This window comes from Thunnus thynnus, chromosome 18, assembly GCF_963924715.1.
Source record: "Thunnus thynnus chromosome 18, fThuThy2.1, whole genome shotgun sequence".
Classification (NCBI taxonomy): domain Eukaryota; kingdom Metazoa; phylum Chordata; class Actinopteri; order Scombriformes; family Scombridae; genus Thunnus; species Thunnus thynnus.
In genome coordinates this window covers 12,586,575-12,609,414 of record NC_089534.1, presented here as the reverse complement: position 1 = coordinate 12,609,414, position 22,840 = coordinate 12,586,575, and the positions used below count along the sequence as shown (strand labels likewise).

General features: G+C 39.9%; 1 protein-coding gene across 3 annotated transcripts in view; it reads right to left on the bottom strand.

Moving 5' to 3' along the window:
• Window positions 1-7,570: 7,570 nt before the first annotated feature.
• The window catches only part of ppp2r5cb (protein phosphatase 2, regulatory subunit B', gamma b), a 31,360-nt gene continuing 16,090 nt past the window's right edge, over window positions 7,571-22,840 (bottom strand). For all 3 annotated transcript variants that reach the window (XM_067571610.1, XM_067571609.1, XM_067571611.1), the window contains 13 exons: window positions 19,186-19,385; window positions 15,315-15,425; window positions 15,092-15,184; window positions 14,819-14,949; window positions 14,647-14,706; window positions 14,372-14,480; window positions 14,199-14,252; window positions 13,420-13,590; window positions 13,157-13,284; window positions 12,968-13,069; window positions 12,372-12,444; window positions 11,630-11,746; window positions 7,571-10,554 (listed from right to left, as the gene is read on the bottom strand). In XM_067571610.1, the coding sequence (XP_067427711.1) occupies window positions 10,420-10,554; window positions 11,630-11,746; window positions 12,372-12,444; window positions 12,968-13,069; window positions 13,157-13,284; window positions 13,420-13,590; window positions 14,199-14,252; window positions 14,372-14,480; window positions 14,647-14,706; window positions 14,819-14,949; window positions 15,092-15,184; window positions 15,315-15,425; window positions 19,186-19,385 (1,484 nt within the window). In that variant the 3' untranslated portion in view covers window positions 7,571-10,419. The remainder of the gene's footprint in view (window positions 10,555-11,629; window positions 11,747-12,371; window positions 12,445-12,967; window positions 13,070-13,156; window positions 13,285-13,419; window positions 13,591-14,198; window positions 14,253-14,371; window positions 14,481-14,646; window positions 14,707-14,818; window positions 14,950-15,091; window positions 15,185-15,314; window positions 15,426-19,185; window positions 19,386-22,840) is intronic.

The window sequence follows — 22,840 nt, the reverse complement described above, 5'->3', positions numbered from 1 at the left end:
CATCTCGTCTCATAATAAATGACAGTGTGTTGAAAAATTAAGGTGGAACTGACAGTTTCATCTGATCTATGGATGTTCTGTTGTGCTGCTCATCATGTAAACACACCCAATGTCAAAGAAATTGTTGACCAAATACCAGTCATGAATTTCTCTTGAGGTGGTAGTCCAGCATTTTATTTGATTTCTAAATTCAAACATTTTACGATTGATATTTAGACAACAGCACACAAACAGATTTAATCACCAAAGCTCTGCATTCATTGTTGCTTTGCTGGATTTTACTTTCAGCCTCTGATGACTTTTCTCCTGGAGGTCCTTGAAAATCTGTTTATCTTGCCTATCTAGCAATGTTGTTGAACTAACAGTGTTTTCAGTTTGTTCAACTCCTGCAGGGGCACTCAGGACAAATACATCTAACGGGCCCCCATACTGCACCAGTGGTCCATTGGAAAACCAAGTCCAGTTGCCCTCAATTCAACCCTCCTTGGATAACCATGACCTGGATGACTGAGAATCTTCACAGCCATTCTCTGGAAAATAACATCATATCTGCTCATTGCAGTCATCAAGATAAAGGCAAAAAGGCAACAGTACAGTATGTGCACACCTGAGGCTTTAGAGCACGCATTTACTTGTTTTTAACAAAGCGTTCACATGCACACGATGGCCAGCGTGTTGATGCAGCACGATGATATTGATGAAGAAGCAGTTAAGCACATGAACAAACAAAGACATCAATAGCAGGAAACTTGGAGGCTTGCCTGTCAAGATCTCAACATTAACACTAAACATAGTAACCTCTCTCGAGTGTTGCCGTCATGTTTACAAATCCAGAGTTCTCAAGGAGGATATACAGTGTTAGCCATGAATTATCCGTCCTTGATCTGCTGCCTATTTGTGGATATACGTTCTAATCCTCCAGGTACCATTCCTGCGTCTTGCATTGCAGCCACTTGTCTACATGTTGGGGAAAAAGCATGTGTATCCTGAGCCTTACAAGCCTCGGATGCTCAGTCATTGTAGTCAAACATGTTTTTTAAGTTTAACCTTCTGGCCTCTTGTCTGACCAATGTGGACAAAATCAGCAATCACCAAGCTCTCCAGACCTCAGATGCACCTTGAAGTTTCAACAATGAAAATAACAAACAAAAACCCTCCCTCCCTGTCACTCTAGTACCTACTCTGACTCAGCTCTCACATCCTCCTCCAGCTCCTCTCACAAGACTCCTCAGGTAACCTGAGGGGACATGTTTTCATAAGTGATTTTCCAAGTCCACACAGCACGTGCGGACAGGTGTAGCAAATGACCGTGCCCTGTGAATTATCTTGAGAGAGTGGAGAGCTGGTGCAATCGGGACAGGAGTCCACATCCTTCCTCCTGAAACTGGGGGTCGACACACGGCAAACACACAACAAAATCAATAAAGGGGTCAGATTTGACTGTTTTTGTGTGAGACAGTGTAGAGACTGAGCCGCACTAAATCAGCTTGACCCCACTTGACTGCCAGAGATCAGGCTAACATTTCAATTAGATCCAGCAGAGGAGGCTTCGCTCTCTGATGCTCTATCAATGGAGTGCATCTGTTAAAAGATCTCGTGTGGCTGGCATGACTTTCACGGACAAAATCACATCTAAATTGCAGAATGTACTCAGTGTAATCAAGTTTGTCATTTCTACTAGTTTGCATGCTTCTTCCTATTTATAATGTTTGTATTCACAGAAATGGATGATGAACTGAATTGAAAGTGTTTGTTTACATCCAGCAATAATGTGTGGGAGCTCATGCTGATGACAGGCCCTAGAAATAAGCTTAACATAGGGTCTGTTTGCACTCTAAGTACACCAGTGTACATGAGGGTGCATGTTTTAAACAAACATTGTAATATATAGACTGTAGTCTATGGAAAATGTACCTACGAACAACCTGCTTAGCATACCCCTTGTTACCGACACAGTAAGTGCAAAACAGCCACAATCAACGAATGCATCCATGCACATGCTGAGAAAAATTGTTCACCCGTGCTGTTTAGATAAAGTCTCATCTGAACATCCCTCCTGTGAAAGGTTGCCTCCATCACTTTCTGCACATCCGTCTATCGCTCACCCAAGTGGAAAAAGAGCAAAAGAGTGTGAAAGACCTCTGTGTGTGTGTGTGTGTGTTGCTACTCGTCTGCTTCTCCCACTCCCTCCGTTTTCCTTGTCTTATTTCCAAATACAAGCTAGAAGTCAGCTCTCAGTGTTTTCTGCCCTTTGTGTCTCTCAAGTGTGTTCTGACCTTGTGCACTGAGAGCAGCAGGGCTCCAGACAGTCAGGTGAGGCTGCCGCGTCCGCACTGCTCTGGTTAATCTGCCCCACATATAGTCAGACAGTTACCTGTGTCCCCTGTACAGATGGAACGCTTATGTGTCTGCGTGGCTTCAGCAGACAATGGGATTGTCCCCAGATGCCCCAGAAACTGCAAGATAATAAAGGTTTTTGTGTGTGTATGTTCCAGACAGTCACAGTAAAGGAGTGTCCTGGTACGGCTCTATTGTGCCCAGACTGACAGGCAGCAGGATTACTGCTGAAGTAGTTACCACAGATTTATCTGCCAAATGCACGTACACGTGCACACACATGCACGTGGAGCACGCTTGCAAACACACAAACACATGTTTTTGTGGAACGGACTAATAATGTCCACAGTTTTTACACATACTGTATATTGTCCAGTTTTCAACACAACCATGATCAGGCAGAACTGGCATTCAGGGTTGGATGTTTCTTTCTGATGTGAAACCAGAGCTTGTAGTCCAGTCAGAGCCGAGCTGGATACGGTGTTTTGTTGAATGGATCTTTCACATGTGGATTATTATGCAATGATGTTATACTTTAACTTTTAAAAGTCTTTTTTTTTCAGAAAAGGAGAAATACTTTGTTTACTGAACATTTTGAAACATGCATATCAAAAAAATGATGAAATTATGATAAGATCAGTTTAAAATCAGCAATCAGAAAAGTAAAGAGCCCCCATCTGGCACACCAAGACACGGTTATTGTGCACACAATATATTATCTCACGTGCAGAAGATAATAACTTGTGATCAAAAACTCATGAATACAACAGGGCTTCTAACTAAGTATTATTTTAATTATAGATTAATCTGCTGATTATTTTCTCAATTGATTGATTAAACATTTGTTTTGTTCGACCAAAGACTAAGAAAACCAGCAAATATTCACATTTATGAAGCTGGAATCAGTGGATTTTTTGGCGTTTTTGCTTAAAAATGAATTAAACAATGAATTAATGTTCTGTTGATTGATCAACTGACTAATTGCTTAACCTGTAAACTAAAATCAAGAATAAGCTGTGAAGGAAAGAATAAAGTAAAGGAAGAATACACCACAGGTTATCACCTGAAATGTTCATTATCATCATGTTTAAACTCCATTGTGAATACAAACGCAAATAAAAAAAAAACCTCCATAGTGATTCTGCACGTGAGCTGCTGTTTCTTTACAAACAACATGATTTTCCTCTTAAGTCTGTGTCATCCTTAGCTCACTAATTCGGAAAAAAGGATGTTTGTGGTCTAGCCATTAGAGAATTGGATTCTCATCTGAGTTAACTTTTAACACACATTTTAATGAGTGGTGCTGTTGGAAAAAATCAGTTTTGACCGTATATCAGCTTTTCCGATGATACTATTTTACTGCATCTTTCCAGAGCAACTTCAAGAACAAGTCAGTGTGTGAAGTTCACATGTGAGAAAAAGGAGCAGAGCTTCCTGCAAGCCTCGTGCAGAAACTATATTTTCCCTGTTGTCTCTCACAGCTTCTGCCACCTTCTGAGTTTTGCCCTCCTCAACTATCATTCCTTTAAGTGTTCACACTGTCAACGTCGAGCTGTCTGTAGAAAATGCAGGTTTCCAAAACTACATCCTGCACTCTGAAATGAAATGAAATGGATACATGGAACAACACTGTCCTTAATGTCCTTACTTCGTATTCACAGTCTTCATTCATATCTGCAATCATTCTCTCCTCAAGTGTTTGCATCTCGGGATTTTGAAGCATCGAGGGTCTTGACAGTGATTGGCTGAAAGTTCCTCATAATTTCTCCCAGGATTCTTGTAACATCTGCAGCTCTGCAGGGAGCAACTATAAAAAAAAAAAGGAACATTAAATGTTCAACAAATGTCATATAAAAATAAATATTCACACTTTATACAATTCATTTCAAAATTATATAGAACACTTCCAGTCTGAACCTGTGTATGCATGTTTATTCTTAGGTATATATCTACTGTATAGAGGTAAAATCTATGCACTTTAGACTACTTATTAATCCACTTCACTGTACTTTTATTGATCATTACAAATCATTACCATCACTACAAATTTCACTACATTTTTTTGTACTTTTGTACTTCATCTCTGCATATTCTCATGAGGAAAATACTTTGTTTTGAGCTTCAATTTTCAGCCCTCAAGTGTAATTTCACTAACTTTGTCTTGTCGTGTCTCTCTGTAAGGAAGTTAGCCTTATTAAAGCCGGATGATCCTAAAGCGAAGGCGCCTCTCTCCTGCCTCACTCTTGTGTGAGAGAGGCAGGATGCAGGATACTCCTGGGCCTGATCCCAAGTCCCCGGCTTTGATGCTGCGGACTTTGAAGCAGAGTGTCAGGCATCAAAGAAACTGGGACTGGGCTGCACCCCAACACCAGGTTCCTCAGGGGAGAATGGTTGAAGAGCAAGGTGCGACTCTGGTGACACTCGCTTTCCTCAAGAGGACTTAGGTGTTCAAAAGATAAAGACACTGATACAAGAGTATGAAGAAAAGTCCAATTTCTGCAGCCATGCATCTCAGGACCCCCGGGGTGGTGTGATGAGTCACTTTCTGGCTTCCAGTCCCCTCCACCTCACAAACACACACTTACACACACACACACAGAACTAGACAGATTTAGGTCCACACAGATGTACCCACACCGCGCTTCAGAGTAAAGTAAAGCTTTTCCTAAAATCTGATTGGATGTAGTCACAATGGGGGTTGACGCTCAAAACTTTTGAGCACTGTTTCCATGGCAATAGGTTCTGACATCTCCTGTCGTGACGAGATGGGTTTTTTTTTTTTTTTTTTTTTTTTTTTTTAGGTTGCAAGAACCAGGGGGGAGTCGCACAGCAAGATTTTAACACTGACAGTCAAAGAAAGCTGTCAGCAGCACACCATATTTCGAGTAGAGCGGTACAGCACTCCGACTGCAGGCAAAAACAATGAACCCGAGTGACCTCATCTCAGAGCTGAGAGAGAGAGAGATACACAGAGTCTTTTAACCACCCACAAAAACCACTGACGTATTTTCAGTGACGCATCAGGCCCAGAGCAATATTTTTTCTTAGATAATTGGGGTACAATGTGTTGATAATGAGGCAAATGGGGTTTTTTGGAGGGAGACAATTTGCATCCTCATTAGGGCAGTAATTAAATTTAGAGACAAAGGCTATTATGCTACATTATTTTTGCTCGTTTACAGTAAATACAGAAATATATGTTTGACCCTGAAAATAGGTTCTGCGGAATGCGATGAGGGTTCATACATGAGATTAAAAACACAGTAATGAAACATTAATGAGATCAAAGAACCACGTACAGATCACTGATTGATGCAACGCCTCTTACAGCGTGTCATCATCACTGTCACAGCCGACCAACGGTTGCGGTTTACAGATGAAAAATGCGCAAGTCTGTTTGTTTTCTAAACCTAAATCCCTGTAAGTTCATTTGGGTTCAAGCACAGATCCCAGCAGGGGTGCTAGACACAAGAGGGTGGGCGGGTGCCAAAGCTCACTGTTGTCTTCAAATGAATGGGGGAACTTAAGTGACCTCAGACAAGCCAATTTAAATTGCCGTACAACAGCCCATATCTACACCCTCAGCACCCTAATTGACAACCAAATAAACAAAAACAGAAGCAAATTATTCTCCTGGTTTGGCAATGTAAACGTCTGTTTCTCATGCCAATAAAAAGCCCCTTTGATTTGAAGTGTGTTAGTGCAACTGTGAGTGGCTGATGGCAGCACCTAGCAACCTCTCCTGCAGAGAAGCAAGCGATGTCCTTCACATCATGCTGTATGAAAGACAACTTTTGACTGCGATGATTTAAAGCAGAATATCAATGCCAGTTCGGTCAGTAATGGATTAATTAATTGTTAATGTGTCTTGATTTAGTGTTGCAATATGATAAAATTATCTTTTTCATATTAATGGTGTTACATGGTCAGAAAATACTGATTAGACCTCTATTGTGTTTGTGAAATTAAAAAAAGCTATTTAAAAAAAAAAAAAAAAACAGGATTGCAGTCCAACTCAACACCGCAGTGATCATATATATGTATGATTAGAGTACGAGAAGCCTCTGGAGATGAATCATGTGGCTTTCAAGTTTCAAATGTTAAATGTTTACCGGTTTTGTCCAGCAGGTGGCAGCAAAGGATTTTCATTTCAGTTTGTGTCTGAGAATCTACTTTTTGGATTAGAATGTTTGGTTCCTTTCATAAGGTTTTTAAGTTGTTTTATTACTAGTTGGTAATAAGTTACAACTGTCACTTTAAAATATATAATGAAATGTAATAAAATTCAATTGAATGCTTGCGCCAGAATTTTAAAAGACTAAAAAGTGAAGGAAGAAGCTGTCCAAATTTATACTAATGCAACCATGTTGCCTGTTGACAAACGTCAGAATTTTAAGTATTGATAACTTGAGAATGTTTCCAACCTATTGATATAAAATTATGTCTAAAAGTGTGAGATATTTTGTTTTATATAAGGTGATGAATTGAAGCTGACTGGTTTGTTCTGAGTTGTACGTTTTCTTTAGGGATGATATCAGTGACGTGGACTTGACTTTGTATTCTTCGTTCATTCTTCTTGACACTTGTAACTTCAGACTAATAATTTTCTACAGACAGTACAGACAATGGCGGCTTGCTAACACCATCGGTAGCTTTACAGGTGGAAGTAAAGTGAAGAAGAAATGAGACATGTTAATACAGTAACCTGGAGAACAGCTGCAGTGTCTTTTTTTAGTTGAGGGTAAGTGAGAATTTCTCCTTTTCTTTTTTTTTTTAATTTAAAAAAAAAAAAATCTGTGGCATTTTTGCCTTTATTGGACAGTGAGCAGCAAAGTGGCAGAGAGGAAACAAGAGGATAGAGAGAAAGGGGTATGACATGCAACAAGAGTCCCTGCCCAGAATCAAACCAGGGACATTGCAGTTATGCAATGTGCAGTAACCATTCAGCTGCCGGCTATGACCTTTCTACATCGCCACCCCTCCTATGCGGTATGGAAACTGATGTTATGCTAACCTGACAAAGAAGACAAAAAAAGCTGCGACATGTCAGCTCTCCACAGAGAAACGTACAGGTTTTTTTGATTAAAAAGCCTCTAACAGGCCTTCTGGACCAAAGGTAGGCTGGTGTCCATCAAACAGAGCTGCAAGGCAAAAAAAAAAAAAAAAAGACAAGACAACTTTAAAAAGACCAATGACAACTTGCAAAGTTTTTTTTTTTTTTAGGATGAAAATATAAAACTCACATGTTCTCTTTATTTGCTGTATATAGATAGATGTACACCACTGGAGATTTGGATAAAAGCACACACAAAAAGCTCATGTATGTAGGATCTCAACACATGTCTGGAGATGGAAACGAAAAACGGAAAAGATGTCGGATTACAAATAGATTTAAAAAAAAAAAAAAAAAAACTATCCAAATTCTATACGGTTTCTAAATGCAAATAGTCACATGTGTTAAAGTCTGTGCCACATACCAACTGTCTGCAGTTGCTAATAACCTCTGTATTCTGTACACGGGGGTATTTTGTACAAAATATGAAATCTACCATTTAATAATAATAGTTATAACATAAAATAAAAGTACATTATATGTACAATATTAGATGAAGCCATTTAGTATGAGACATATACTAAAGGACACTTGCAATAATCATCCTTTTCAAAGAAAAAGAAAACAAAGCTTATGTGAAATGAAGAAAGCTCCAAAGAAGCCAATATTAAAGCCATTTCAAGAAGAAGAACAGTCACCAATGGGACACTTGCACTGTGCTCCTGCAGCAACCAACAATCAGAGGATGCAGTCGTTTTTTCCTTTCATCAAATCCACTGCAAAAGTCTTGGTGAATGTTGTTCTTCAAGATAAACATGGAGAAAACAGAACAACGTGACTGCAGTATTATTTACAATTTGCACATTCAGTTGAAACACTGACAAGAGGTTCTGCAGGCAAAAGGAAGGATAAAACCACAACAGAAAAATAATTTGCAAGCATCCAGAAGCAGATCAGACAGATCTCCAAAATAACAAGCCCTGCAGAGAAGTAGGCTTTTAGCTAGAGGGGGGGTGGGGAGGGGGAAGAAGGGAGGGGCAGAGGGAGTCAAACAATGGTACAAATCATAAGTGGAATGGGACAGTGGGGCCACAGAGTGGGAAGTTACAATGGGAGGTGATTTCCTCTCCTGTGGAGGCTAGTTCTTATCAACAGGCACCCAGGCGAGGTGACCCCACACACCAAGACAGACAGCATCACGGATTTCAATTCTTTACTAGTTTGGTTTTTTTCAGTTGTGTTTCTGTTTTCTTTCAAGTTTTATCAGGAAGTGCTTCGTCGCTGAAGTGGCCGGGGGGGGGGGGGGGGGGGCGGCGACCACTCTGCTTTCTCCTCTAGAGCTTTTCACTACAAACTGACTTTGTAGCTTCAACAAGGCATGTGCTGGAGTCTTGGACGCGTCTTGTTTTTTATTTTTATTTTTTTTGGAAACGGATGTTACGATTTTTTTTTTAAATGGTCTGGTGTTTTAAGTCAATGCTACTACTCGATTCTCAGTGGAGCAAATATCCCCTTAGACTATAAAAGGCACTGTGAAAAGAAAGGCTCATGTTTGACCTCTTCTAACCAAACACACACCTCCTCTACGAAGCAGTCGCATCTCTAACAAGTGTTTTATAAACAAAAGGGTCTTGCTTGAGAAGAGTAGAAAAAGCGATCGCCATCAGCACAGTTCTCGTAGAATCTGCCTCGGTTTGACTTCTCTCTAAGTCACGTTGTGTAAATCCCAGACGAGCGACTAGATCTCTCTGAGCTCTCCTGAGCCTCACATGAATGACAGTGACTTGTACTGAATGCTAAAGACCATGTTTAACACACTCCTATGATGACAGGATGTACACGGGCAACCAAAAATAAATCCCTCAATCCCATTTCACGTCATGTGCGGCAAACCGGGCTTAACCTGTACTTAACCAAACAACCCACCACTGTTTGAGCCACTGACACACACCGCAACCTGTGTTAACTTATTGCCAAAAAAACAATTAAAAAGATCGTTTTTAAGAAAGGAACTAAATTAACGAGAGAAGTTGGCACCGAACTAGGCTTCTACAAAGGATCTGCTTGATAAAAAAAAACCTGGACCTCTGTCAGGCCAGCACTTCGATGAACACAACTGTGCTGTAACGCTTTTAACCCGGACACACGCTACCGGCGAGTCCCAGATGACACTGTCCTGATTAACAGAATGATCAATGAATCTTCACAGCGAATGGAAAATGAACAGCAAGCTCCAAACAGAACAGTTATACTGATAGGAAGTGTGTTTCACTCTGAGAGGAGCTTCTAATATACTATGTAGGAAAGAATATAAACAGCTGTCTAGTTTGAATGTTATGAGAAAAATAGCCAATATTAAATATATAGAAACAACTGACATTTTCTCATCGACGGATGTTTTTTTTTTTTTGTTTTTTTTTTAAATTAAGCCTTTTTAAAGTCCTCTTTAGAGGTGACAGCTGGGGGGCTCATATTATTTGTACAAGCACCTGACATCTATAAAGAAGAGGCAAGAAGAGAAGACAGCTCACACACACAGAAAAGAACACCTGAGAGAAATGACCAGAAGGGGGCAGCACAGCACCCCGAAAAAACACAAACGAGTTGAGAGGACAGGACAGAGTAAAAAGAAAGAGGGAGGAGGAGAAGAGAAAAAACGACAATACAGTATCTCAGGTGAAGTTCGGGGCACGGTGCATGTCGTGGTCATGCAGGACCGTCCAGCACCACAGACATCTTTGCTGGACAACAGCCAGGTGGGGGGAAAGGGAGAGTGTGTGTGTTGGGGGGGGCGGGGCGGGGGCAGGAGGGGGTCAGGGCAAGGACAGAGCACCGCTTGTCCGGACAGGCTTAGATGTGCGGCTTTAGACATTTTCTGTGTCAGGTGGAGCTGGGACTATTCAGTTCTGTGTTGTGCTGGACTGCACTGAGATACCAAGAGTTCGGTTGTGCTGGCCTCTGCGGGCCTGTGTGGTTCCTTTGTGGATGCTGCTGCTGCTGCTGGTTTACGGTGGATCTGGGGTGGTCTCTTAGTGGCCGTCGTGCGTTGTCAACATTTCCTCGGCTCTCCGGTGCAACTCCAAGGCTGTGACAGTGGAGATGTCCTTGGGGAGCTCCGATTTCCTCCGCATCAATGGGCGCTCTCTACGCTGGTTTCTCTCGATCTGAACACATGGAAGAAAGCGGGACGGACGGGGGGATCAATAACATATAGTCCATGCAACTTCTGTGCAGTAGCTTGTCTGCAGGATGAACAGAAATGTGTGACATGTATTTGTGTTATTTTTCTGCGCCTCACACACCTGCCTTCTGAAGCACCCTCCTCTTAAATATTAAACAGCTGTCTTTTCAGTACGATATTCAAATACCTCACTATGGCTGCACACCAAATGCCGAATTGCTTATGATAAGGAAATAATTGCATGGCCAATGACAGAATAAATACCAACGTGAGCAAATGTCATTATGCAAAGGAGCACAATTACTTGCAATGGTGAGCAAATATTTTTGAGGCAATAAGATCTTCTAGTTCTTAAATTCTTTCGGTTTGTCCCTTGTTCCTTGTTGGAGGTTGGAAGACAGCTTGGTTGGTACTTTGTGAATCGCAGGACCCATGTGTGTTGGCTTTGAGTAAGCAGCTTGACAGAATAAATTATTTATGGGGCAGAGTGAAGGAGACTGCTTTTCATCCAAATGTGTAACATGACCTGAAATATCCTAAAATGTTTCAGCTGCAAAAGATATTTAGCTTGGTGAACACTTTCAAGCTTTATGGATTATATTTAAACATGGTGCAATTACTAAAAATATATATACATTAAAATAAAAATGTACATCACAGATATAAAATTGGCCTACAATAATTTGATATAATTAAAAATATATACACATCATCTGTACATCTGTAAAATTGAAAATGCGTGGTGACTGTTTTTGTACATGCTACATGGACTTATTATAGTAGCTTCCAATAGTCATTAAGGACAAATATTCACTGCGTTTGAAAGACAATCATCTGGTGTGTTTGCTGAAGCAAGAATATATTAAGATAAAGTAAGGATGTCTTTTTCCAGACTAACAAAAGACAATAGTGAGCATGATAAAGCGTGATACAGAATAACCCTGTCAAACTTGTTATTAAATCATCAGTCTAGTGTCTTTATACATAGCCCTCACAACACCTACCTCATACAAACATACATATTTAGTGCTACAAGACACGTATTCTCTGCTCCTTACCTGTGTGGCCTCCTCCTCGACTGTTTTCTTTAGCAAGTTGACATCTTCTAGCAATGGCCCGTCTGTTTCCATGTCCATCGGACTGCCTGAGCCTATCGAGTCGACATACACCAGGAACTGTACGGGGAGAAGAGGAGAGGAGGAAAGGTTATAAAACACCAAATCGTTGATGGAACTTTTCTGGTATGTACAGAATTAAAGGACTGTTTTGCAGATTTTCATTCTTATCTCTAGCAATCTAGGAATTAGGGATATAGTGTGAAAAACGCCTGCAGTTGTTGCCGATGTTCTCTGTGTCTCTGGGTCACAGATTTGTTGTTCTTCCAACACCAGTGTCGTCATTTGACGTGTACAGTGACGTAGTTGGGGGCAAGGACGAATTACAGGCTATTTCATCTTGGCTTGCTCTAGATGTTGCTCAAAAACAAAAGTTCCTTGTTCTCCGTGTGTTTTGGCTGACTCAGATATTCAGCTCTATTTATTCGAGCCAGAGTGGATTTGGTGGTTGGGTGTCAGAAGCTCACGCGCAGTGCATCCTGGTACATGTAGGCACTGCCAGCATGGCTCTGGGAGCAGGAAAACTCAGCTTTCTCAGTCAATATAGCACGCACTGATTAATCTCTTGCTTCAATTCAAACAACATTTACCATCAACACTGATTGGACATCCACATGAAACATGGACAAATTTCCCTTTAAGCATCAACCAGTGAGAATTGTTTGGTTAAAAACTCTTTGCTCACCTGTGGGTTTGACTTTGCTAGATTCTCAATCTTTACCCACGCCTCTTCTCTCTCTTTCCATTTGGCTTTCTCTCTGAGACACAAAACAAAACAGGAAAATCATTAGAGGCTACTTCAAAAGGAAACATTTACTCAAAGATACACTGACGTCATGGATCTGTTAAAAAGAAAGCAGGAGTTCGTGGTTCAGTTTACTTTGCTGGTATACTCATTTTCTTTTATTCTTTTAGTATGTTTTAGTCATTTTTTCCATCTCTAGGTATGATGTTTCTAACAGTGTAAGACTGAGATTAAGTCCAACAATAATACCAAGAGAGACATAGCTGTACTGGAAACAAGACATGATATCTCATTGTCTATGCACGGACAGCTGGCAAGAAATAAGAGCTATGCAACAAACAACAAAATGGGTCCCAGAATGCAAATGAATAAAGGCGTCTGTTCCATTTATTTTCTGTTTTTTAAGCTCTAATAATAAACCAGTCAATAATGTATTTCATGTCACAAAATGACAAAAAAAAAGCAGATTCTAAACATATGCAAACATATCAGTAAACAACAGCAGCAGCAGCAGCAGCAGCAGATTCATTTCTTACTTGCTTTTCTCTGCCCTGAACTGTTGGGTGCAGTCATCAAACAGCTTCTGGTTCATCTCCATGAAGAGCTTCAGAGCATTGTAAATCAACCCATGGATCGTCCTGGAAACACACAAAGATTATCACGGGTCACTTGATTTATGCACTTGGTAACAGAGAAACAGTTGCAAGCCAGTGTTATCGACTCACTTGTTCCAGTGGGTCTTGGAGTTGCGGTAGAGGGCTGGGAACATGATGGGCAAGATCTTAGCAGCGTTGTCACTGATCAGGCTCATGATGTACTCATTGTTCCAGTAGTAGAGAGCTCGCTCTGCCACCTGACATCATATTACGTTAGAACAAGGTTACATATGTGCAAAGAAAGCTTTTGATGGAAAAAAAGAAGAAATACCCAGATACAAAGATAACCATTGCACATGTGTACAAAATGGGTAATGTAATCAATGTCGGACCTGAAAGTGTGGGCTGGACACGCATTTGGCCAGCTGTCTGAAGAGGGGCTCCATAACTTTGACGAACTCTGAAGGCTCAATGACGTCCAGGATCTCCTCCAGTTCATTGAGGAACATCACCTCTTTTGGACTGTGGGTCTTTGGCCAATACTTTAACAAAGCCATCACCGTCTGCACACACAGGACAACACAAGAATTTAAGAAGAATGTCTGGACAGCTGATTTGTCCAACTGTTGATTACAGAAGTTAGCATTTTTTTAAAAAAGTTTAGCTATTTGCTGCACTGCAATCATAAGCAAATCTTTCTTTTAATCACCTCTTATTCTTTGATTAAATAATTCAGTTACATTTCTCTTGGTCTTTATCAAGATGTGAAGAAAATACCATGCAGACAATCCTAAAGAAATAATAAAAGAACGCTTAAAGGATGATTCCACCTGCGTTCCTTTTTCGGGTTTTTCAAATGGAAATGCCCACTCAGCAGTGATTTAAATACATATGGTACACTAATGTGAAGCTACAGAATGATATAAAAACCTCAAAAACTAATGTACCCGCCCTTTAACACATTTCTGGTGGTCAGCCAAATATAGTGCACATGAGCAGCTGAAAAGTCACAGTACAACTCAGCATACTAATGAAATATCAAAGAGTAGACTTTGGCAGGGGAATCCTTGGGTTCATACAGACGTTAACTTATCTTGAGCAGACAGGATATTGAGGGATAATTCAATCAACTATATTAATGACATAACAACATTAATAAATCAAATCTTACCGGTTCTGTGAGGGTGCTATCCTTCTCTAAGAACTGTACCACACAGTAGGCCAGCTGAGGGAGAAAGACAACATAATGTAACCACTTCTAACACAACTGCAGCATTAAGATGTCTTATCTTGTTTATCGCAGAGCAAAGCATAACACAATATTTAAGACTGTCAAATGGTTACCTGTGGGTGATAAACACTAAGAGATTTGACTTTGTGTAAAGGCAGCAGGACTTTCAGCAGGAATATCTTGTGCTCTTCTTTCAATGGTAATGCAAATCCATTGATTATACTGTAAGGAGAAAGGAGGCCATTAGGGAAATCAGTGCTAGGATTGTACCTCGGAGCTCGACTCCTATTGACTCTGGATACACCATAAAGATAATTTTTCCAATTTAATCATTCTGAAACATACACAGCAAAATATTTTACGGGTTCACCTCTCAAAAAGATCTTACCTGCCTAATATTTCCAGTAATTCTGCTATTCCATTATGATGTTCAGTCTCATAAATGAACCTGAAAAACAGCAACAGCAGAAACACGGTGATACATCATAGCGGTACATTTAACAAAATACCATCCATCAGTCACAAACACGCTCATACACATGATTTAACAACGTACTTACCTATAAAATATGTTGTTAATCTGTTTCCTAATGTACGCTCGCAGGCCCAGGAACTTGCCGTATATGCGATGCAGAGTAGTCTTTAAAAAATCTCTTTCCCTTGGGTCTTCACTGTCAAACAGTTCTAAGAGCTGTGCATAAAAAAAAGGTTATTGAGACATTGGGAGGTGAATTCAACTGAGCACCAAATAGAAAGATCTATGAGAGAGAGAGAAAAATGCCTTCTTAATTTCTTAACATTATATATCATAACATTTATCAATATGTTCTTACCTGCATTACAAACTTCTGGTCAATATACTTTTTGGCTATGTTTGGTTGAAAGTCAGGTGACTCTAAGAACCGTAGGAAGAATTCATAGACGAGCTGTGAAAGAAAAGCAGAGGTTTAAAAAAACTCAAGAGTAATAGCTGAATGGATTTATAATAATCAGCTTATAGATAATAAGCAATATTTTTTCAAGGTGTGTGAGTGTATGTGTGTGTGTGTTGTGTACCTGTAGATGTGGCCATGCAGCCTCTAGCGTGGGCTCATCTTCCTCTGGGTCAAACTCGGCACCTGTGGGGTTGGATGATGGCGGCAATGCCCTAAACATATTCACAGCAAACTGGAGACAAGACAGAGAAAGGCAGATCAATCCACTGATGATTCAGAGATTCTCAGTTAAGACTAGGGATTCATGATACCGTGCTTCAAATACAGACACAGATATAAAGAAAGATTCAATATATACAACAGAAAATCTTTAATCTGGTAAGAAGCGGCTAAATGTGCCTGAAGAAGGCAGAAAAATCAAGCAATCTGACTACATTTACTGTGTCTTAACATGCAGATTTCAGAGTTTCAGAGCTGATTAAAGCCAATGAAACAAATGAAGATCAATGAGACCAATAAAAAAAACAATTAAACAATGTGAAATACAACAATGTTCCAGTTGGTTCTCACTCACTCACAGATGAATGACCTAGCATGAAACTAGAAACACCACCTGACAGTTGTACGCCTCCGTCAGCCAGTCAAGTTGCAGTTTACATCCATGTCTGTCCAGACTCATATACTGTAATATTTGTAGTGAAGACTTTGAAGGAATTTAATAAGACGCATCAAGTGTATTTTCCTTGTATGTGTTCACATGCTTGGCCGATAAAGCTGATTCTGATAGAACACGAAGTTGTAGTCATGACAGTAGACGATGCTTCAGATATGGATGTTGCTGCGAAGAAGCTACAAATTCTAAAACGTGGATGCTTCACACACATCTTCAACCCGGCAGCACAGAAGATCAATACAATCACCAGAGTTTCAAGGTGGGAACCCAAGATTAGTGTCACCAATTCAGTATCCGACCAAATGTGAAATATGGTCACAATCTCCCCTTCTGTTCCTGAGTTATGTTGATGAATAATGGACAGAAAAGTGTTTTTGCAGAACATTATGATGTCACAGTGAAGTTGACCTTTGACCTTTTGGATATAAAATATCATCACTTCATCATTTTATCCTACTAGACATTTAGGTGAAACTGTCATAATTAGTTTATGAATTCTTGGGTTGTGGATAAAAACATGTTTTATTGGGTCACAGTGACCACCAAAATCTAATCAGTTCATCATCTTGATTCCAAGTGGACGTTTGTGCCAAATTTGAAGAAAGTCCCTCAAGGCGCTCCTGAGATATCGTGTTCACAAGAATGGGACAGGGGTACATACATATGAAGAAAACCCATCAACATCTCAAATCTAAAAAAACATCTCTAATCTCTCTCTCTGGTTATTGTTGCTCTCATCAGGTGACTGAGTATCCTGAGCATGTATTTTAGTAAACACACCTCTGTTAACCCACACTGTGCATCGACCTAGAAACACCTTTTCTATACTGCACTTAGTGTAGAGACAGTTGCTATTGCCAAACCCTCGTAAACATTAGCTCTGGCTGTAAAGTTTGTCTACCCCACCTGTCACTTTGACAACCAACGTTTGCTTTGAAAACACAAATGACTGAAATAATGAAGCTGGTGGAGAAGTTCTGAAATCCATCAGCTGCAGTATTTGACAAGCAAACAAAGTTGTTTGTCATCAATCACTTATCCCACAATATTACCTCTGATAATCAAAAGGCTGTGGGGCAATTAATGGCCAAAAAACCTCACTGCAATTCTGTTGAGGGACTCAGACTAAATTAAAATGGACTAAATTAGTGATGTTGTTTTCCTGCAGAACAACACAAATACACATTAAACCAAACACCGGTACAATGTTCTGTAACTGGTTATCATAAGACTTTATTTTGCTTTTGGGAAATTACTTGTCCACTAAAAAATGAGCATTCGCTAAAATCATATTACGTGCTCAACACATGGTCCAAAACGGGACTAGTCAATAGAGATACTGTTTGTCAAATTAAGTTTACCTTATGTTAACCCATGTTTATAATCTGTCTTCAAAATGTTTAATGAGAAAAATATATTCTCTTGAAATGAAACAAGAAAGAATGTAATGTGCAACTTGCAATACCATTCCTCTAACGGGGAAGGATCCATCTATTTTCCCTCCAAATCTCACTTTCCAGACAGCACACTTAGACAGCAACTCCAGAGTGTAGTTGGCCAGAGGTCAAAACACACTCACTCACCATCATGTTTATATTCTTAGTAGAAACCATTTCTTACTTCCCCCCAGAGAACAGGACTAATGGAACAACCGCTGTCGTGTCATCCAAAGTTCTGCCAAAATATTGTTTTAAACCCTCAACGCTGAGGCATCAAACATGCCCTGAAAGAACAAGTGCTTATGGGAGGAAATAATGCATACAGCCTTAACATAAGAATACACTCTCTATGGTTGTAGAGGAGATTGTCATGTCAATCTCCACACTTTGATGATGAAAGCCATCAGTGGACTTCAAAGAGTCCTTGTCTTTAAGGGGGCAGGGGGGAAGGGGCTGCCAGGAATAAGAGCATATTTTCATGCTGATTTGGCAGCTCGGTTGCATTTTCTGCTGCATTGATCAAATAAAACCACGAGGAGGAGGATGGGGGTAAATTTGCACCTTGATCATCTGCAGTTTACCATGTGGCATTGAGGCAGGGCTTTGATTAACATCAAAGGATTTTTAATTTGGCTTGGGAAAGCGAACCTGGCACCATGAACACATCCAGGCCACAACCTCAGAGAAACCCATCTCTAATAAATATACAGTAGGAGCTCAATGACAGCCAAAAGCCCGACTGAATGGGATTAGTTCAGATCTGCACAGGTAGGAACTAAAGTGACTTTATAGGGGTTAACAATCTGCAGGCAAACACCGCTAAGTGACCACTTCAGGGAGACAAAATAAAATGGATCACTTAATGGCTTACTAATGATTTAAAGAATAACAGAGTTAAGTTTTTGTGACATGGATCTTTGGGTTGAAACTGAGGTCAGTGATGCTCATGTGAGTTTCCTATGACTCAGTCAGGAGCCAAAAAAAGTCAAATTGAGTCTGAAACTAGAATTGAATTAATTTAGTGATGTACAGTGGAGGCTACATGCTTCCAAGACAATAAAAACAAACCCTTCTCACCTCAGCAAGACGTGACAACTCATGAACATGCAACTGAGGAATTAATGCATCTTGAACCACACTTACGAACTGTTCAATTCACCTGACACTAAGACAAAGGCACGATATGTTTGATGGAGTTTTGTAATATGGGCTTATTATATCAAATAGACTTACCCCAGCTGGATAATAACATCATAAGCCCATTTTATGATGACTATGGCTGCTAATTTACCCATTTAACTTTCATTTGTTGGTTAACAGCAATAGTGTGAATAATGGCTAACAAGAACTTTGAGAAATCAGAGCTATTTTAGGAATGTTTAATGCGCATTTTATGTTATCTGAGATGTAATAACACAAAAAAACCATCAAAATAGTGCTCTGTGCAGGCCTAAAGAGATACAAGGGATACTTGCAAATCATGATTTTTATTAGCAACTGTTGTATCACCATAATGACCACCACTATGTATCACCATCTCTATGATTGTTGTTTTTACTAGATGCACAAAGTGCTATGTTGAAACATAAATTTCATTTATTATTAAGAGCATGTGTACGTGAGTTACATCCCTAAACAGAAAACAAAAACAACCTGGCAGATATTTTAACACCAGATTTTTATGAGGTCACAATTTATAAGGCATATCAAGGCTTTATATGACAAACTCTATCTGTGAACTGATTGCAAAGTCAAGTAATGGGGTATTAAAACCAACATGTAACCACATCCAGACATAAACAGGGTGGAATAAATAAAACCTGTTGCTTTACCCGCCTGAATGACTTTAGAGAGCTCATTCACAAAAATATAATACTGACCATGTGAACCACCTCTGGGTAGATGGGTTCGGTGATGACATTCCTGTTGTGGGTGATGTACTCCACCATCTCGCTCAGCGCCGCCCGTTTCACCTCCTTCCATTTCAGGTCGCTCAGTGGGTCCGAGACGAAATCAAAGAGTACGCAGCACTGCCGCAACTTCTGGATGAACAGCTTCTCCTGCTCTGCAGGGGGAACATCTACAAGACAGAAAGGGAAGGAAGGTGGGAATTAACAGGTCAGTCATGTGTGAAGATTCCTTTTTTTTTTCCTTCATCAATGAACAGAAACAAACTCTCTTTATAGAACAGAATATTAATCCTTCATATCGCCTGAGAGAACAGCTGTGTAACTATTCATTCAAGTTGATAACATTGTCTCTGAAGCAGCCATGGAAGAAAATGTTATTATCACACACTGTAGACTGGCGAAACAAGCAGCTATCATGTACATCATGTCATCTGACTGGCAGCTGAAAGGTTATGGCTACATCAATCCCATCTTATCAGCATGGATAGGTTGCATATGTGTATCTCAGGGCAGTAAGAGAATTGTTTCTAAGACAACCTATTAAGGACTTGAAGGACAACAAGTCATTCCAAAATTTCCTGAAACACTATATGAGACAAAGTATTCCAAAACAAACAATGCAGTAATACTTTATTTTAATCTCTGCTCCACTTGTGAAGTTAATGACTTGTACGGTTCAAATCTGGTTCATTAATATGTTAACCCTGTCAAAAATCAGTGTTAAAATCTTTTTCTTTTTTCTCCCATCTCTCTCAAATAACTGATGATTTGTAACCAAAGCCTTGTGAGGTATTTGGGTTCAGTACAGCAGAGTTCATGTGTTGACTTTTTTTGAATTATAAGATGTCATGAATCAATAATAGTCTTTTTTTTGGTAACTACTGCACACTCACTGTCCATGAGCCAACCTCTGTTCTTTGCTAGCATGCATGCATCATCAACACAGCTGTCTCAAATAAATCATCCGACACCAGATTTAAAAACTCCGTATATTGTGAAATACAGAGAGATTTTACCTGGTGCTGACAGGCTTAGTCAGCATTGTGTGAACTCATTCAACTAGGGTTTGAATGTAACGGATGTTCATTTACATGTAAAAGTTCTGCACTGCAAGTTTTAACACATCAATGAAGTAAATAAAATTTCTTATGAAATAAGTGAATAATTAATAATGTAATAATAGCACAGTGAAAAGGTAGGTTTTGAGCAAATGTTAAAATATAGTGAGAATTTCAGCAACCCTCAGATTTTCTAAGAGGCAGAGCCGACAGCACGGAGCACAAGAGCTAAATAAAGAATCAGCAGAGATTTTTGTTCTGCACTTTGGAACAGTTACAAGTCTACTCCCAGAGGACCTGAAGGGCTTTCCCAACTTGTATATCAAAAATGTTTCAGAGACATATCCAGGTCTAAGGCCACGCAGTGTTTTATAAACAAGTAAAAGAACTTTAAATGTATGTATGCTCTCTCTCGGGCTCTTTTGAACACTCAGGCAGCGGAGTTTCTGGATCAAATGTAATTGACTTATGGCTTTTTTTGGGAAGACAGAGTGGGAGACGAATGACTATTGCTCCAAGAGAACAGTAATAATCATACAAACTCTGTCGTGATGTACATACAGCTATGGGACATGCCAACACAAATTATAAGAAATGACACAAGCCATAAAGATACAGCTTGTCCTGCAAATCATTTTTCCTTAGTTGGTGAGATTCCCTGGATATAAAATGCTCCCTCAAACGAAAAAAGAATTGCAATGGTGCTCATTAGTGACCTAAAATAAAATGTCATCTCATAAAGCCCACCTATGGGGCAGCATTAAGTTGTTCGTCACAGTCTATGATTTCTGAGTCAGTCTTGTCTCCCCATTAACAACCTACATGTGTACGTCACCATGGTGACCACAGGCAGAGATAGGACTTTGGACCAGGGGGTGACCGCTGCTAATCAGAGATGCATGCAAGCTGCTGCTGCGCTGGGGTCATATGCTGCTGATTTGCTCAGACAAATAGACCTCATAAAATGTGAATAATAGCGACTGGGAGTTAAGAACCCCCCCAACACCAATTAGTCAACGCTTTTTCTACAGCACAACATTTACTTAAAAGAGTAGAAAGTTGAGATCCCAAAGAAGTGGTGTATTCAGGTAATTTCACTTTTCTCTAGCAAAACATGAGGCCCCTGCTACATTTGATACAAACAAAAGAGGAGATTATATTCACTGGAAGAGTGCATCACACAACCCCAACCATCTAGAAAGCACACACACACACACCGTTAACCACAAACACCAGCAACAAAGAAAAAACAAACACCCTGTATTCTACCTCTAAAAACCAACAGAGCAAATACCAGTTTTTCTACAAGTGCTGTTACATAACAAGGAACAACCACATACATACTTGCAGATATAACATGCATGCTCCACTTATCAGAACATTATACAATACCCCCTAATACACAAAAATAACATATCACTTGCTGACATTATAAGTAAAGTTTTGTTGTGTTTTAAAAAACAATTATGAAACAATGTGTCCCCTATCAGATATATTTCAAAACATGCAAAGTTATCAAATAGTTACTTTTGCAATGAGGAAACTACAGATACAGTGATCTCTAATTACTACATTTGCAGCATTTTCAGTGCAGCCCTCTTTTGAATATTGCATGTACGGCATACAGAGGCACTTGTACAAGCATCCGGTGACAAATGTAATTACTTGACACTAATGAAATAAGTCAATTCTTAGAGGTCCAGCACTGTAGGTTGTCCACACTCCCACACCGGCTGGAACCTGAACCTGGGACTGGCAGCACCATCAGATGGACTTTCCCTACACCTCTGGGTTTTTGAGTTACAGTGGCGCAGCTGGTATTCGACACACAGCAGGAAATGCTGTTACCTGTGTGCTACCTGTAAATGCCATGTAGTTATATTTTGATTTCTTGAACCACAAAGCACTCTAAAAAAGTATACAACTAGAGTTTCTAGAGGTGGTGGGCGAGGCGTCACATGACTTGTTCTTTGAGTTTAAAACAGCTGTTAGTACTTCAGGACTTGCTTGTGAAGAATGGCACCTCAGAAAAAAGGAAGGGTCATGCCAGCTTCTTACAAAACACTTTTGTGGCTATATACAAACTCAGTGAATAATAGTGAGTGGTCTATAAGTAGCTTTGCAGTAACATTAGTCTCTCTATCCAATCTACTAGCCACAAACAGGATCTAATCGACCGCATCAAAGGTCAAACAGCTGGCAATTTGCTTTACTCATGAGCTTTGGCTACCACATCCGTGGAGAACCCTAATGGGGATCTGTTTAATGTTTCTGCACTGTTTATGTAAGGCAGAGTGAAGCATATTCTTCTATTCAGTAGGATTCTTCTATTCAGTCTTCCTTTCCAACAAGCCACAGTTTTTTTAAACTGTGAAGCAGCTGCCACGGGGTCATGTAACAATTTTGGGGAAAAACTTGCTACTACCTTCTGCGTCAATTACTGTGTTATTGCCCTGCCTGCTCCCTCTCTAGCAGCTCTTTAACGTCACGGTGCAAATAAATCTCAAAACACACAAAAAAGAAGAATTATGCAAAAGTATTCAGCCTTTTAACCAAGACACTAGTGA